General features: G+C 44.8%; 1 protein-coding gene across 8 annotated transcripts in view; it reads left to right on the top strand.

The window, feature by feature from the left end:
- Nucleotides 1-16,126, top strand: part of LOC109871702 (nuclear receptor coactivator 2-like) — a 52,387-nt gene that overhangs the window by 16,727 nt on the left and 19,534 nt on the right. For all 8 annotated transcript variants that reach the window (XR_004205752.1, XR_004205751.1, XM_031806730.1 and 5 more), the window contains 7 exons: nt 4,768-4,871; nt 6,942-7,119; nt 7,551-7,748; nt 8,722-8,823; nt 9,933-10,073; nt 10,191-10,338; nt 14,325-15,642. Coding sequence is in view for 6 of the 8 variants with exons in the window: in XM_031806730.1 (XP_031662590.1) it covers nt 4,768-4,871; nt 6,942-7,119; nt 7,551-7,748; nt 8,722-8,823; nt 9,933-10,073; nt 10,191-10,338; nt 14,325-15,642 (2,189 nt within the window). In the remaining 2 variants the exon portion in view is untranslated. The remainder of the gene's footprint in view (nt 1-4,767; nt 4,872-6,941; nt 7,120-7,550; nt 7,749-8,721; nt 8,824-9,932; nt 10,074-10,190; nt 10,339-14,324; nt 15,643-16,126) is intronic.

The following is a 16,126-nucleotide window of genomic DNA, read 5'->3' as shown; positions in this document are numbered from 1 at the left end:
TGTCTCCTAGAGATGAACGTACTTTGGTGCAAAAAGTGCAAATCAATCCCAGAACAACAGCAAAGGACCTGGTGACGATGCTGGAGAAAACGGGTACAAAAGTATCTATATCCACAGTAAAACGAGTCCTATATCGACATAACCTGAACGGCCGCTCAGCAAGGAAGAAGCAACTGCTCCAAAACTGTCATAAAAAATGGTTTGCAGCTGCACATGGGGACAAAGATATTACTTTTTGGAGAAATGTCCTCTGGTCTGATGAAACAAAAATGGAACTGTTTGGCCATAATGACCATTTATGTTTGGAGGAAAAGGGGGAGGCTTCTAGCCTAGTGGTTAGAGCGTTGGACTAGTAACCGAAAGGTTGCATGATCATGTCCCCGAGTTGACAAGGTAAAACAAATCTGTCGTTCTGAACAAGGCACTGTTCCGTGGCCGTCATTGTCTGGTGCACTTCACTAAAGAGGAGGAAAATTCTGTGGATATATTGAAGCAACATTTCAGTTCTGCCCACACATTTTCTATGGGATTGAGGTCCTGGCTTTGTGATGGCCACTCCAATACCTTGACTTTGTTGTCCTTAAGCCATTTTGCCACAACTTTGGAAGACCCATTTCCTGACTGATGTCATGAGATGTTTCTTTAATACATCCGCATAATTTTCCTCCTCATGATGGAGGAAGTGCACCAGTCTCTCCTGCAGCAAACTTTGCTTCAAGTTTTGGATGTTTTTTTGTGTTCTTTTTTTACCTCCTAACCTATCCTTAACCTCCTATTTAACTAAGCAAGTCCGGTTAAGAACAAATAATTATTTACGAAGACGGCCTAGGAACAGTGCCTTGTTCAGGGGCAGAACGACAGATTTTTACCTTGTCAGCTCGTGGATTTGATTTTGCAACCTTTCGGTTACTGGCCCAACGCTCTAACCACTAGGCTACCTGCCGCCCCAGCAGAGTTGGTTAGGCTGCCTCTACATGTTATCTAGAGCGATAGTGACTAACTGTGCTGCTGGCAACACTGGCAAAGACTTTTTTTTTGCCAACGTTTACTGACACCGGTCATATTCAGCAGGTTTTGCGCATTCCTATATTACTCAGTTATTTTGCGTTCTGGCACACTCAGGCCTTGAAATAAACCCAGTGCTCTGAAATTGGAGTAGATATCCACAGTGAATTTACGAATGCAAGAGATGCTAACTGAAGAACAGTCGATCAAGTTTAGAATGGCTATCTAGAAAAGCGATTCACATTTCTTCCTTGCTAACCAAGTGACACCTGCATGTCTAGCTGTAGCCACGGAAAATAATATGGGGGGGGGGGGGGAGTCGGTCACTCTTTTGATGACATGACATCCTCCCAGGAGCTAGCTAATGTTAGGCTCCGGGTTTTTAGCTTGCTAGATAAATGGATATGCTAGCTTATTAGCCATGGTATAACTGACTTGTGATTATTGCCCTTGCTAGTTTGTCAATAAAATCAATCTCTGCCTTAGTTACATTCGTCCATTTTTGTCATTGAAACCAACCGTGCTTACTGACTGGGTGGAGGCAGCAAACGATGTACAAGGCCAGCTGTGATTTACAACCTGATAGTAATATTTTTTGGGCTACCAAGAAATGTGTTTTAAAATTGTATTAACCGTGCATCCGTCTATTCTGCCATCATGGAATCTTGAGTCAAGTAGAACCTCTTTTTTTTTTTTTGTGCATTTTACCCCTTTTTCTCCAGAATTTCGTGGTATCCAATTGTTTAGTAGCTACTATCTTGTCTCATCGCTACAACTCCCGTACGGGCTTGAGAGACGAAGGTCAAAAGTCATGCGTCCTCCGATACACAACCCAACCAAGCCGCACTGCTTCTTAACACAGCGCCATCCAACCCGGAAGCCAACCGCACCAATGTGTCGGAGGAAACACCGTGCACCTGGCAACCTTGGTTAGCATGCACTGCGCCCGGCCCGCCACAGGAGTCGCTAGTACGCGATGAGACAAGGATTTCCCTACCGGCCAAACCCTCCCTAACCTGGACAACGCTAGGCCAATTGTGTGCCGCCCCATGGGCCTCCCGCGACAGAGCCTGGGCTCGAACCCAGAGTCTCTAGTGGCACAGCTAGCACTGCGCCACCCGGGAGCGGGACTGCACCGGATTTGCCAGTTCATGCTGTGAGATGTTACCCCCTCTTCCACCTGCAAGTTCTCGGACATTTCTGGGGGGAATGGCCCTAGCCTTCACCCTCCAATCCAACAGGTCCCAGACGTGCTCAATGGGATTGAGATCTGGGCTCTTCGCTGGCCATGGCAGAACATTGACATTCTTGTCTTGCAGGAAATAACGCACAGATTGGACTTGTGTGGCTGGTGGCATTGTCATGCTGGAGGGTCATGTCAGGATGAGCCTGCAGGAAGGGTACCACATCAGGGAGGAGGATGTCTTCCCTGTAATGTGCAGCGTTGGGTGCCTGCAACGACAACAAGCTCAGTCCGATGATGCTGTGACACACCGCCTCAGACCATGACGGACCCTCCACCTCCAAATCGATCCTGCTCCAGAGTACAGGCCTCGTAACGCTCATTCCTTTGACGATAAACGCAAATCTGACTATCACCCCTGGTGAGACAAAACCGTGACTCGTCATTGAAGAGGACTTTTTGCCAGACCTGTCTGGTCCAGCGACAGTGGGTTTGTGCCCATAGGCGACGTTGTTGCCGGTTATGTCTGGTGAGGACCTGCCTTAGAACAAGCCTACAAGCCCTCAGTCCAGCCTCTCTCAGCCTATTGCGGAGAGTCTGAGCACTAATGGAGAGAGTGTGCGTTCCTGGTGTAACTCGGGTAGTTGTTGTTGCCATCCTGTACCTGTCCTGCATGTGTGATGTTCGGGGGTGTACCAATCCTGTGCAGGTTTTACATGTGGTCTGCCACTGCGAGGACGATCAGCTGTCCATCCTGTCTCCCTGTAGTGCTCTTTTGGGCGTCTCACAGTACAGACATTGCAATGTATTGCCCTGGCCACATCTGCAGTCCTCAGGCATGCTGCAAGGAGGCATAAGGCACATTCACACAGATGAGCAGGGACCCTGGGCATCTTTCTTTTGGTGTTTTTCAGAGTCAGTAGAAAGGCCTCTTTAGTGTCCTAAGTTTTCATAACTGTGACCTTAATTGCCTACCGTCTGTAAGCTGTTAGTGTCTTAACGACCGTTCCACAGGTGCATGTTCATTAATTGTTTATGGTTCAATGAACAAGCATGGGAAACAGTGTTTAAACCCTTTACAAAGAAGATCTTTTAAGTTTTGGATAATTTTTACAAATTATCTTTGAAAGACAGGGTCCTGAAAAAGGGACGTTTTTCTTTTTTTTTGCTGAGGTTACTAGCTACCATAATGTCAATGCGGTAGTAGCGCGCTCTACAGCTTATAGTTCCTTCAGCTGTGTAAAGATGTTGGTCAGGTTTAGCTTTTAACTAGTTAGCAACAGGATGAGCTAGCTAACATTAGCATTATGCTACAGATTGAATGCAACTGGCTAGTAGCAACACTTTGTTAGCTACATAGTTTACATAACAAACGCCATCCATGGCGATAACATATATTTAGAACTTTACTTTTAGTACCATTTACATGTTTCCTCAAGTTTGACAGAGTTTTTGTAGGCAGCCACCTCCACCATCTTTGGTAAGCAGAGCTTAGATTCCATAAATACACCTTGTTCTCTGTTTGAAGCTGAAGTGTTCTTTGAGATTTGGCCAGGGATTTCCTTCCTCATGGTCTTCAGAAGACCCGGCCACTGGCTTGGTCTCTGTGTGTCGTCTCCTGAACCTGCTCAATCTCGTTAGGCTCCATTTATTTTTCAAGTTGATTAGGAAACCTTTTTTTTTTCATGGCACATGGCTACTTTTTTTTTTTTTTTACTGCTAGAAAATCCTGCTATCGATCTTCATTTGGTTTGCATACACAGCTGTGATTGGGCCGTTTTGGCGCAATGCATGAAATGGAATTGTATTGGTCCATCTGGTCATGTTACTTGTCACTGACGAACAAATGAACAGTTCTAGCTGCTACAAAAGGTGCAAACTTTATGCTTGCCATGATGTGTATCCTTTTTTTTTTTTTGATTGTACTCTGTAATGGATGGTTTTGAAAGTACACAGAAAAGCTATTCAATTACAGGAACGTGAGTAGTTGTAATTTGTTACTTCCACCCCTGAGTTTAGAATACCAATTTGTAGTTCAAAAAGATCTTAGCTGAGAATTAATCAAGGATTCTAAAATTTTTGCTACAGTTAATGTAGTGGTAGTTGGTGGACAGGAATGTCAGCTATGTACCCTATTGAGACAGACAGAGGACAGCTTGACTCTAGTGGCACCAACCAATGACACCACAGTACGAGGGAGAGAAAGGGAGAAATATGGGAGGGGGGAAGAGGAGCTCCGGAGGGGAGGATGACTGGATGGGACGGACGGGCCTATTGAGGCATTAATACAATATCCAAACACTCAATGATGCACACTGGTATTTAAGTCAACACACACATTCCCAAGTACATCAACAGTATGGTGGTTTACTGTTTGCACTTGGCTAGGTATAGACTGTGGGAGACTTTTAAAAATACTTTTTTTTAATGGGAAATTATGTTGTTGTTTCTTTCAACACAACACTCCCTTTCCAATGGCTGTGCTGGGGCTGACGCGATTACATGTTAACTAGTGAAACATGTCTAACAACCTCCCTCTCCCCCCTCACTCTCTCCCTCCCCTCTCTCCAACCCTGCAGAGAAAACAACTACTACCAATGCAGAGGAGGTACAGAAAGCACACGTCTCGTCAACAGGCCAAAGTGTTATTGACAAAGACGCTCTTGGACCAATGATGCTCGAGGTGGGTGTGAGCAATGCACACTATTCACAACACCGACTCACTTTGGATCATGTGATCCTTTACCTTGAACACACACAAGTCACATGATTAGCAGGACTTGTGAAATCGACACATTTAAAATATGTAAGGTTGTATAACTCCCCCTGCATAGGGTTGTAGCTAACGCCCCTGCAAGTTTGGTAATGCACGATAGAAGAAAAAGTCAATCCTCACACTGGTATAATGCTCCCAAAAAGTGTAATAAGACAACATTTAGACTCAAAACTGGGTCTTCGTCAGGACAAGTTGTTCACCAATGCACTAGCCTGGTCCTCATTTGACGACAGACAGAGGGGTCCCTCTATCTATAAGCAGGGAAAGTGGTAATCAGCGAGTGGCTGCCAGTGTTATTCTCCAGTTCTGTCTAATCTGTTGTCAGTGGGTATTTATTCTCCCTCTGGCTCATACGTTTCTGCATTCAGACAGTGTCTGCGTCCCAAATGGCACCCTATTCCCCACATAGTGAATAGGGTGCCATTTGAAATGGCCTACGTCATGGCATTGACACAGTAGACTCTAAATATAACTGCTGCGTCCGGTTGTCCGCGCTGTTTGAAGTGGTGCAGGTTGGGAGCAGGGACAATTCACAGCCGGGCTGCTGACGTGGTGGAGGAGAGGATTACTCATCAGTCCTGGCGGTAACCAACCATGGGCCATAAAGCAAACTCTGAGAAACCTCTCTGTAGCTGCCAAGAGGACAGGCGATTTACCCGAAATCATAGCTTTTAAAACCCGTTTCTGTCTATGTGGAGTTCCAACTGTGTTTTCTATTGCACACAGAATAGCTGCTGTAGCACCATGGCTAAAGCACGTTGAGAGAGGAAGAGTATTCCTATTTTAATCATGTTAGTGTTTCAAGCATAGTTTTACCCTAGTTTGGCCCATTTGTCATTGCAGTTTAGTTACATTGTGTACAACCCAAACCCACTAATATGACAGTGAATTGTTGCTAGGCCAGAATAAGCGATTACAGGCTTAGGCTCAGGGAATGCATTTAATGGCCTAGCTGTCTTGTATACACTCTCCCGTCCTAAGAGAGACACACACACACACACACACTGTCTCTGGCTGAGACTTCTTTTTCTCTAAGCTATTTAGTTCACTGAGGATGATGAGCCTGTTGATACACAATGCTCTCAGTTGAGTCGGTGCGCTATGCAGTAATGCATGGTTATACTGTATGGTTATATTCCGACTTGACTGTCCGACTTGCGTGCCGTCTTAATGATGAAGCCCACGATGCATCCCAAATGACATCCTATTCCATATATATCATGCACTACTTTGGACCAGAAGCCTATGGGCCCTGGTAAAAAGTAGTGCACTATAAAGGAAATAAGGTGCCATTTGGAACTAAGACTCACTTTTCACATGCTGTTAGCTAGCCCATTTTACGTCCGATCATTACCTGCTAATGTTTTGATCTCGAAGCATGTCTTTAGTATGGTAGCTTTGTGCTGCTCAGCCGTAATTGACTATAATGTTGTGTGGAACTTAACTTCTTATGCCCTTTTCTCTTTGTAATGGATACATACGGATGTTTAAAAAATTATTATTATTATAATATTCCGTAGATGATGGCTCTCTATTTTGTATCCTCACTGTAATGGCTCTAAGAACACTTTGGCTAATGGCTCAGTAATATCACATAAATCTCCTCTTAACCCATTGGAACCCAGACCCTGGATCAACACCATGCTTGCATCCCAAATGGTACCCTATTCCCTATGCACTACTGTCCAGGCCTCATAGGACTCTGGTCCATAGATGTGCACTATATAGGGAATAGAACATCATTTGGGACACAATAGATAACAACCCTGAATATACCAAAGGTAGCTGATGTTTCTCCCATTTTCGATAATCTGTTTATAGTTTCTGTCAATTCACTAATAACCTTCTTCCTCTACTCCCTAGCCGACCTAATGGGTGTTTTTGTGTATATCAAAATACACATTTCTGTCTTGTATGTATCAGTTAAGTCTTTTTCTTCTAATAAACCTCATCTTCTCCCAATGTCTTCCTCCACAGGCGCTGGACGGGTTCTTCTTTGTGGTGAACATGGAGGGGAACATTGTGTTTGTGTCGGAGAACGTGACCCAGTACCTGCAGTATAACCAGGAGGAGCTGATGAACACCAGCGTCTACAGCGTCCTGCACGTAGGAGACCACGCAGAGTTCATCAAGAACCTTCTGCCCAAGTCCCTCGGTGAGTTATACTACACCTTTCTCTCACTCCTTTATCAATCTATCACTGCTGCCCAAGTCCCTGGGTGAGTTGAGATGTACCCACTCACACGCACTGTGACCCATCAAATATATACACTTTTGCGATTAATGTCTAAATCATCTATAAGTAATTTAATTGAGTTGAACATGAAGTGTGAAAATGCTAATATAGGTACCATTGCCTTGCATTGGATTTGTGTCACAAATGCTAAAAAAAATAGCATTTGAAACAGTGGCCAGGTAAACAAATCCAAAGCATGGGTTGCTGTCATACCTTCTTTAAGAAGGTTTTAGATCGCCAGTGAATGAGTCAGTCATGAATGAGACAGGAAATTATGATTTGATATTCGGTGCCAATGGGGACAGTAAGTTGATCGTTTTGACCTTTTGCCCACTGTGTGTGCCCCCTAGTGAACTGCAGAGCACCGCGGTCCAGTGAGAATCCCAACAGGAATAGCCACACGTTTAACTGCCGCATGCTGGTCAACCCCCACGGGCCCTGGGAGGGAGGTGAGCAGGAGCCCCAGGACCAGGAGGTGCAGCAGAAGTATGAGACCATGCAGTGTTTCGCTGTGTCCGAGCCAAAGTCCATCAAAGAGGAGGGAGAAGGTACATAAATCTTTGTTTACCATCAAATCAAACTTGAGTTGAAAACTAAAGAAAATTCAATGATTGACATAAAAGAGGTGAATAAAAGAAAAAGGATGTTTACTGTCATCATGAAGTACCTTTATGATCAGTTATCCACTCCCCTGTCTTCCCATGAGGGGTTAATGCTGAACTCTTGGAATGATGTCTTCTATCTGAGTTCCAACATGGAACATTAATATGTTTGTGTCACATGTTACATGTGCTCTTCAAGAGCACTACACTCTACATTCCTAAAATGATTTGTTTTAGAGTTTTTCAAATTTTAGATGCTATTATTAGTATGCTTATCACAAGAATACACTTTGTGGTCAGCCATATTGGAGTGTGGAAGCTTTGGTTTGGACAGAAATCGTAGACTCGCGTTCATTAGTGCAAAACATTTTACAATGGAAAAACCAGCTTTCCTTATTGGACATGTGCAGGTAGTCCCTCTTTTCGGGCTGTTTGTTTCTGTTCGTTCCTAGTGAATACAGCTCTGTGGGGTTGGGTGTCTTTCCTCTCCGTTCATCTCCGTCTCTCCAGTGTCCTGTCCTCCTTTAGATTCCTGTCATCCGTCAGACGCATCCTCAGAGAGGACCATGGGACGTCTAATTAGTGTCTGCCACTTCCTCCTCTCCCTTGGAGCTCCCAGGGAAATATGTTGTCTAATTTTAGTACCGCCGTCCATCCACCACTGCTTCCAAGATATTCTGCAACCAAAAAATGTATTTTGACATTGAAACCGCATCATAGCTTCAAATTCAATGGAGACGTGTTGATATTGAGTAAGGACAGTAGCCAGGAGAGTTGAGGCAGGGTGTGAACTGAACATCGCCAAGTTGTATCACCTACCGCCTCCAACCAAGAGGATAAGTTGGAGGTCATGTTCATGAACTTGGGCTACTTCTAGGTAAAGGTTTTAATATGTTTGTTTTTGGTTCTCTTTGTAAAGATTTCCAGTCTTGCCTGATCTGTGTAGCACGAAGGGTTCCTGTCAAAGAGAGGCCCATGCTCCCAACATACGAGAGCTTTACCACCAGGCAGGATCTCCAAGGTAGGGGACAACTACCACTAAGTCTCATCACCTCTGTGGGTTGGGTCTCAGAGTTTCATCATTCGCATTCAATGTTTGCTTGAAATCTACATTAGATCACAATTCTGACACCAGTTGAATAGCCTATGCGCAATGAAGCCATTGTCTCATGTCAGAAGGCCGTTTGTCTGATAACTTGCAAGTATGGGATAGCTAAAAAGAAGTCTGTCTACAATATGCTGTCCTAACTTTTGAAAATGTTACCAAGGTGATATCGTCCACTGAACCCCCTTTCATCCTCAAGAGTCAGAGTGAATCTTACCAAAAACTATGAACCTGTAACTTTTTTCATGAGCACTTCTTCACTATCTAAATCCAAGTCTAGGTGAGGTGTTTTGTGGTGGTAGAATCAGTATTTATGAAATTCAAAATGTGCACAAAAATTGGCCAACGTGTCTGCTTGCTGGCTGAACCGGTTTCAAATCAATGGTAACGATGCCAATTCACATACTCAATGTTGAATACGCCCACTAAGCATTGTGAAATTCTAGCTAATGCACAGAGTCTTCATGATACCTGTTGTGATTAGTGCACCGAGTTCTACAGCAGAGCTGACTGCTCTCTGCTATGTTATCGCATTGGCCAAATGATACAAAGTAGCGAGGCACAGTTCCAGCTATCAGATGCTGATTTTTGAGAACAGTCCCATAACTTTGGTGCCTTACAACTTAATCAACAAGCTGGCAAATTAGCTACTGTATGGCCATTCAAACAAGCTTGCACTAGGCTGCTAGTTGCAGCATGGTTTGTCGTAATCGCTAGTGCGTCATAACTTCCGAGAGTGGAGTGATTTTCAGAATTAAGAACTAGTGTTGGGCAGATGAGCATAATCTAGATTTAGAGCTGAGTTCCACGTCCTACAAGAAAGATGGGTTGAGGGACGAGCGTCGCGTAGGAGTGATGCGATCTGACGTAAGACAATGCAATGAAGCATTGTGCTTCTTTTTGCTTGCTGTTTGGGTTTTTGGCAGGGTAATTGTAAAGCACTTTGTGACAACATGCTAATGTATTAATAAAATGAAGTTTCATTGATTGAAGCTGGGGAAACTAACTTAGCATTGCAATCTTAGGTAAGATCACGTCGCTGGACACCAGTCTGCTGAGAGCCTCCATGAAGCCAGGCTGGGAGGACCTGGTCAGGAGATGTATCCAAATGTTCCACCTGCAGAACGACGGGGAGATGTCATTTGCCAAAAAGCATCAGCAAGAAGGTACATCTCACGGGTTCTCTAGGCCTTTGATCCTCAGTTGATGAATGCCCAAATTTGAAAGCATGTCATTACATCGCTCTCCCCCATATCTCACTCTCTCCATCCCTCTCCCTCCAGTCCTGAGACAGGGCCATGCGTTCAGCCCTCTGTATCGCTTCTCCCTGTCCGACGGTACCATTGTGTCGGCTCACACCAAGAGCAAGCTGGTGCGCTCCCCTGCCACCAACGAACCTCAGCTCTACATGTCCCTCCACATCCTCCAGAGGTACGTCTCCCCTGAACACCACCTCTCTCTAGTTCAGGGTTATTCAACCAGGGGTCACGGAGGTACTGCAGGGGGAGCTGCGAAAATATAAAAAATGTGAATGTTTTTATTTCATTGTCTTTAGTTCTATTGCTTGCAACAACATAAACAATATTTTTGTTAGTTATCTACAGTAGAAAATAAGAATATATTATTTCTAATGATGTCAGCTTCATTTCACAACTCCTAATATACAGTTGAAGTCTGAGGTTTACTTTCACTTAGGTTGGAGTCATTAACTTGTTTTTCAACCACTCCACCAATTTCTTGTTAACAAACTATAATTTTGGCAAGTCGGTTAGGACATCTATTTCGTGCATAACATAAGTCATTTTTCCAACAATTGTTTACAGACAGATTATTTCATTTTATAATTCACTGTATCACAATTCCAATGGGTCAGAAGTTTACATACACTAAGTTGACTGCCTTTAAATAGTTCAGAAAATTCCAGAAAATGATGTCATGGCTTTAGAAGCTTCTGATTGGCTAATTGACATAATTTGAGTCAATTGGAGGTGTACCTGTGGATGTATTTCAAGGCCTACCTTTAAACTCAGTGCCTCTTTGCTTGACATCATGGAAAAATCTAAAGAAGTCAGCTAAAATTGTAGACCTCCAAGTCTGGTTCATCTTTGGGAGCAATTTCCAAATGCCCGAAGGTACCATGTGCATCTGTACAAACAATAGTACGCAAGTAGACCAATAGACCAATAGACCATGCAGCCGTCATACCAGTCAGGAAGGAGACGCGTTCTGTCTCCTAGAGATGAACGAACTTTGGTGCAAAAAGTGTAAATCAATCTCAGAAGAACAGCAAAGGACATTGTGAAGATGCTGGAGGAAACGGGTACAAAAGTATCTATATCCACAGTAAAACTAGTCCTATATCAACAGAACCTGAAAGGCCGGTCCGCAAGGAAGGAGCCACTGCTCCAAAACCGACATTAAAAAAGCCAGACTACGGTTTGCAACTGCACATGGGGACAAAGATCGTACTTTTTGGAGAAATGTCCTCTGGTCTGATGAAACAAAAATAGAACTGTTTGGCCATAATGACCATCATTATGTTTGGAGGAAAAAGGGGGAGGCTTGCAAGCCGAAGAACACCATCCCAACCGTGAAGCACGGGGGTGGCAGCATCATGTTGTGGGGGTGCTTTGCTGCAGGAGGGACTGGTGCACTTCACAAAATAGATGGCATCATGAGGTAAGAAGATTATGTGGATGTCTTGAGATGTTGCTTCAATATATCAGTCAGGAAGTTAAAGCTTGATGTCAAATGGATCTTCCAAATGGACAATGACCCCAAGCATACTTCCTAAGTTGCGGCAAAATGGCTTAAGGACAACAAAGTCAAGGTATTGGAGTGGTCATCACAAAGCCCTGACCACAATCTTATAGAAGATTTGTGGACAGAACTGAAAAAGCGTGTGTGAGCAAGGAGGCCTACAAACCTGACTCAGTTACACCAGCTCTGTCAGGAGGAATGGGCCAAAATTCACCCAATTTATTGTGGGAAGCTTGTGGAAGGCTACCCAAAATGTTTCACCCAACAATTTAAAGGCAATGCTACCAAATACTAATTGAGTGTATGTGAACTTCTGACCCACTGGGAATGTGATGAAAGAAATAAAAGCGGAATTAAATCATTCTGTCTACTATTATTCTGACATTTCACATTCTTAAAGTAAAGTGGTGATCCTACCTGACCTAAGACAGGGAATTTTTACTAGGCTTAAATGTCAGGTATTGTCAAACTGAGTTTAAATATATTAGTCTACGGTGTATGTAAACGCCTGACTTCAACTGTAGTTCAAATAACACTAACTGGAGTCAATTACACTCACTGGAGTATATGATATGCACTACTGTAAAAAAAAAAAGACTCCTGAAGTCCAACTGGCAGATCCATTAAATAGAACCCGCAAAACACCCGCAAAACACCCGTCTCGATGTCAACAGTGAAGAGGTGACTCCGGGATGCTGGCCTTATAGGCAGAGTTCCTCTGTCCAGTGTCTCTGTTATTTTGCCAATCTTAAACTTTTCTTTTTATTGGCATGTCTGAAGTATGGATTTTTCTTTGCAACGCTGCCTAAAAAGACAGCATCCCAGAGTCGCATCTTCACTTGACGTTGAGACTGGTGTTTTGCGGGTACTATTTAATTAAGCTGCCAGTTGAGGACTTGTGAGACGTCTGTTTCTCAAACTCGACACACAAATGTACTTGTCCTCTTGCTCAGTTGGACACCGGGGCCTCCGACTCCTCTTTCTATTCTGGTTAGCGCCAGTTTGCGCTGTTCTGTGTACACATCGTTGCACGAGATCTTCAGTTTCTTGGCAATTTCTTTCATGGAATAGCCTTAATTTCTCAGAACAAGAATAGACTGATGAGTTTCAGAAGAAAGTTCTTTATTTCTAGCCATTTTGAGCCTGTAATCGAACCCACAAATGCTGATGCACCAGATACTCAACTAGTCTAAAGGCCAGTTTTATTGCTTCTTATTCAGAACAACTGTTTTCAGCTGTGCTAACAGGAGGGTTTTCTAATAATCAATTAGCCTTTTTAAAATGATAAACTTGGATTAGCTAACACAACGTGCCATTGGAACACAAGAGGGATGGTTGGTGGTAATGGGCCTCTACACCTATGTAGATATTCCATTCAAAATCAGCTGTTTCCAGCTACAATAGTCATTAACAATGTATACACTTTATTTCTGATAATTTTGTTATTTTAATGGACAAAAATGTGCTTTTCTTTCAAAAACAAGGACATTTCTAAGTGATCCCAAACTTTTGAATGGTAGTGTATGTAAGCTTTCTTGAATTGGACAAATGACTAACATTTGTTTAAACAGCTGCTCTTAGCGAAAATGTGTTTGGAGTTACTTTTCCAGCTAATCGGCAATATTACTGTTTACAATTATTATAGTGTCATTATTTTTCCCTCCCTACATTATCTTCCAAATCTATTCCTTTTTAAAATGTTGATTACCTTGCAATTATCATTAACCTGATAAGTCATGACATAAAAAATGCTAACGTATGTTTGGGGTCACTGGTTTGCCTGGGAGGGGGTCCCTGGGCAAGAGAAGGTTGACGACCCCTGCTCTAGTTCAACCCCCAATGTTTGGGCCTCAGCAGCCATTGACATGGACCCTGGGCCGTTCTACTGATTCTGTTTCTATGGGTGCATCCACACAACGGTGGCTCAGTTCATCCCTTGCCACAGCTAATAAATGGCACCCTATTCCCTGTATAGTGCACTGCTTTTGACGAGAGCTCTGTGAGGTGCACTCTGAAGTAGTGGCACTCAAGGAAATAGGGTGCCATTTCGGAAGCAACCCCAGTGTTTCACCCGTTTATCTGGCGGCCTTGGGGCAGAGCTCGACAGGAACAGGAAACAATAACAGGACTGTTGTTGAGAATGAGTGGATCAACTGCAAACTTGGCGCTTTCTTGTCTAATTCTGAAACTCATAATGTTGCTTCAGTGCCGTGCACAATGACGCCTTTGTGTTTTTAACTGTGCCTGAAGCTGCTAAAGCCCGCTCGGTGCGTACTGCGTTATAGCTGTGGACTGGAGACTGCACTGGCATTTGAGTTTGCGCTGTCTCATAGGAGGGAACTTTAGTTATTCGCCTACATTATCTTTTATCAGTGTCCGTCATGGAAGTAGTACTGTGTGAAAGGAGAACGTTGACAGTGAATGCCATTTTATGCTTTTCTATAGTTTAGCCAGAATGACTGAAAACGGCTTCCTTAAGTATGTTTGCATTCCAAATGGCACCTTATTTCCTTTATAGTGCACTACTTCTGACTAGGGCCCATAGGGCTGTGATCACTTCACTATATAGGTAATAGGGTGCCATTTGGGATTGAGCCTATGCTTATGTCCATCTCCATCCCTAAAGCGGTGTGTCTATTTGTTTTGCCCTCTTCCAGGGAGCAGACGATGTGTGGGATGAACCCAGACATGTCTGCCCAGGGACAGGGGATGGGGAAGCAGCCAATGAACACTGTGTCTTCACTGACTCCTCCCAGTGTGGGTGGGCTGTCCCCAGGGTTGGGGGGACATGACACAATGGTTGGCAGCAATACCAACATGGCCACCATGGGTGGACGTTACAGATGCCAGGGGGCTATGAACCGTTCTCCCACTCCTCGGGGTAGCAGCAACTATGCACTCAAGATGGGGATGAACAGCCCGTCGCAGGGCAGCCCCAGTGTGACCTCTCAGGGGGGTCAAAGTGGCAGTGGTACCATGGTGTCCCCACGCCACCGCCAGAGCCCCAGTGTGGCGGGTTGCCCCCACGTTCTTCCCACAGGACCCTTCTCCCCAACGGGCAGCCTGCACTCTCCACTAGGGGTGTGTAACAGCACAGGGGTGGGGAACAACCACAGTGTCTACACTGGTAACAGCTCCCTCAACGCCCTTCAGGCCCTCAGCGAATGCCACGGGGTCTCCCAGCAGGGGCAGTCCATAGGGTCACCTGACAGGAAGCCAGGCAGCATGCTGCAGATGCAGAGTCCCCCTGGTAGTGGTGGAGCTAGCAGCACTAGTAACCCCAACCTCAACTCCAGCCAGCTGGCCAACCGCAGCAGCTGCACGTCTGAGAGAGAGATAGAGATGTTTGGAGCGTACGGGGAGCAGTCCCAGCCAGATGTGGAGGAGAGGGAGAACGTGGAGCAGAGGAAGTCGAAAGATGACACCCTCAAGCCTTTTGGAGGATCAGGAGGAGAGCTAACCGAGGCCCAGAACAGGCTCCTCAACAGTAAGGGCCACACCAAGCTCCTGCAGCTACTCACCAACAAGTCAGAGCACATGGAGCCCTGCTCGCCCCACGGAGCCCCTGGGGGAGGGGAGCCCAACTGTAAGGATCCCGGGATGGGACCAGGTGGCCAGAACAACCACTCCACCTCGCTGAAGGAGAAACACAAGATCCTCCATAGACTCCTCCAGAACAGCACGTCCCCGGTGGAGCTGGCCAAGCTGACAGCTGAGGCCACGGGGAAGGAGCTGGGTCAGGGCCAGCAGGACCAGGGAGGACCAGACAGTATGGCTGCCACCATGGCTGAGATGGCCACCAAGCAGGAGTCCATCAGCCCCAAGAAGAAGGACAACGCGCTGCTGCGCTACCTGCTGGACAAGGATGACAACACCATGCAGGAGAAAGGCATCAAGATGGAGCCCGGGACAGAGATGAAGCTGGCCAATGTGAAGACTGAGAAGCACGACCCGGGATACAACATGGCAGACCAGGTCAGTAGAGCAACAATGTGTATGGTCATGATACACTGCCTGCGTCCCAAATGATACCCTATTCCCCCTATGGGTCCTGGTCAAAGGTGGTGCGCTATAGGGAATAGGGACACAACCACTGATCGAGAATCTGAAGTAGGAGGTAGAGATTGTAGTAAATCTGTGTTCAAGGGATAAGAGATGGGTGGATGGATGGGGAGGTAAAAACTACAGCCTTTAGTTGTAAGTTAGGCTACATGTTTCCTCTTGGGAAGCTACAGAGATTAATCTCAGATGAGAATATTGAGCATAAGATAACATATTGTTTTATGCCATATATATTTTTTGAAAATCTCCCGAAATACACTACATTCACAGATCTCTTTTAGGATAGCCACAATATGTGAGTTTTCCCAAAGGGTGCACTTGTACACACCATCTTCAGTCAATGTTTACTCCAATCCAATATTTTTAGATCTTGACTGGAAGTGTGTAAGTGCACACT

Source organism: Oncorhynchus kisutch, linkage group LG27 (genome assembly GCF_002021735.2).
Source record: "Oncorhynchus kisutch isolate 150728-3 linkage group LG27, Okis_V2, whole genome shotgun sequence".
NCBI lineage: Eukaryota > Metazoa > Chordata > Actinopteri > Salmoniformes > Salmonidae > Oncorhynchus > Oncorhynchus kisutch.
Note: the sequence above shows the minus strand (reverse complement) of the source record. Positions and strands in the feature narration are given on the sequence as shown.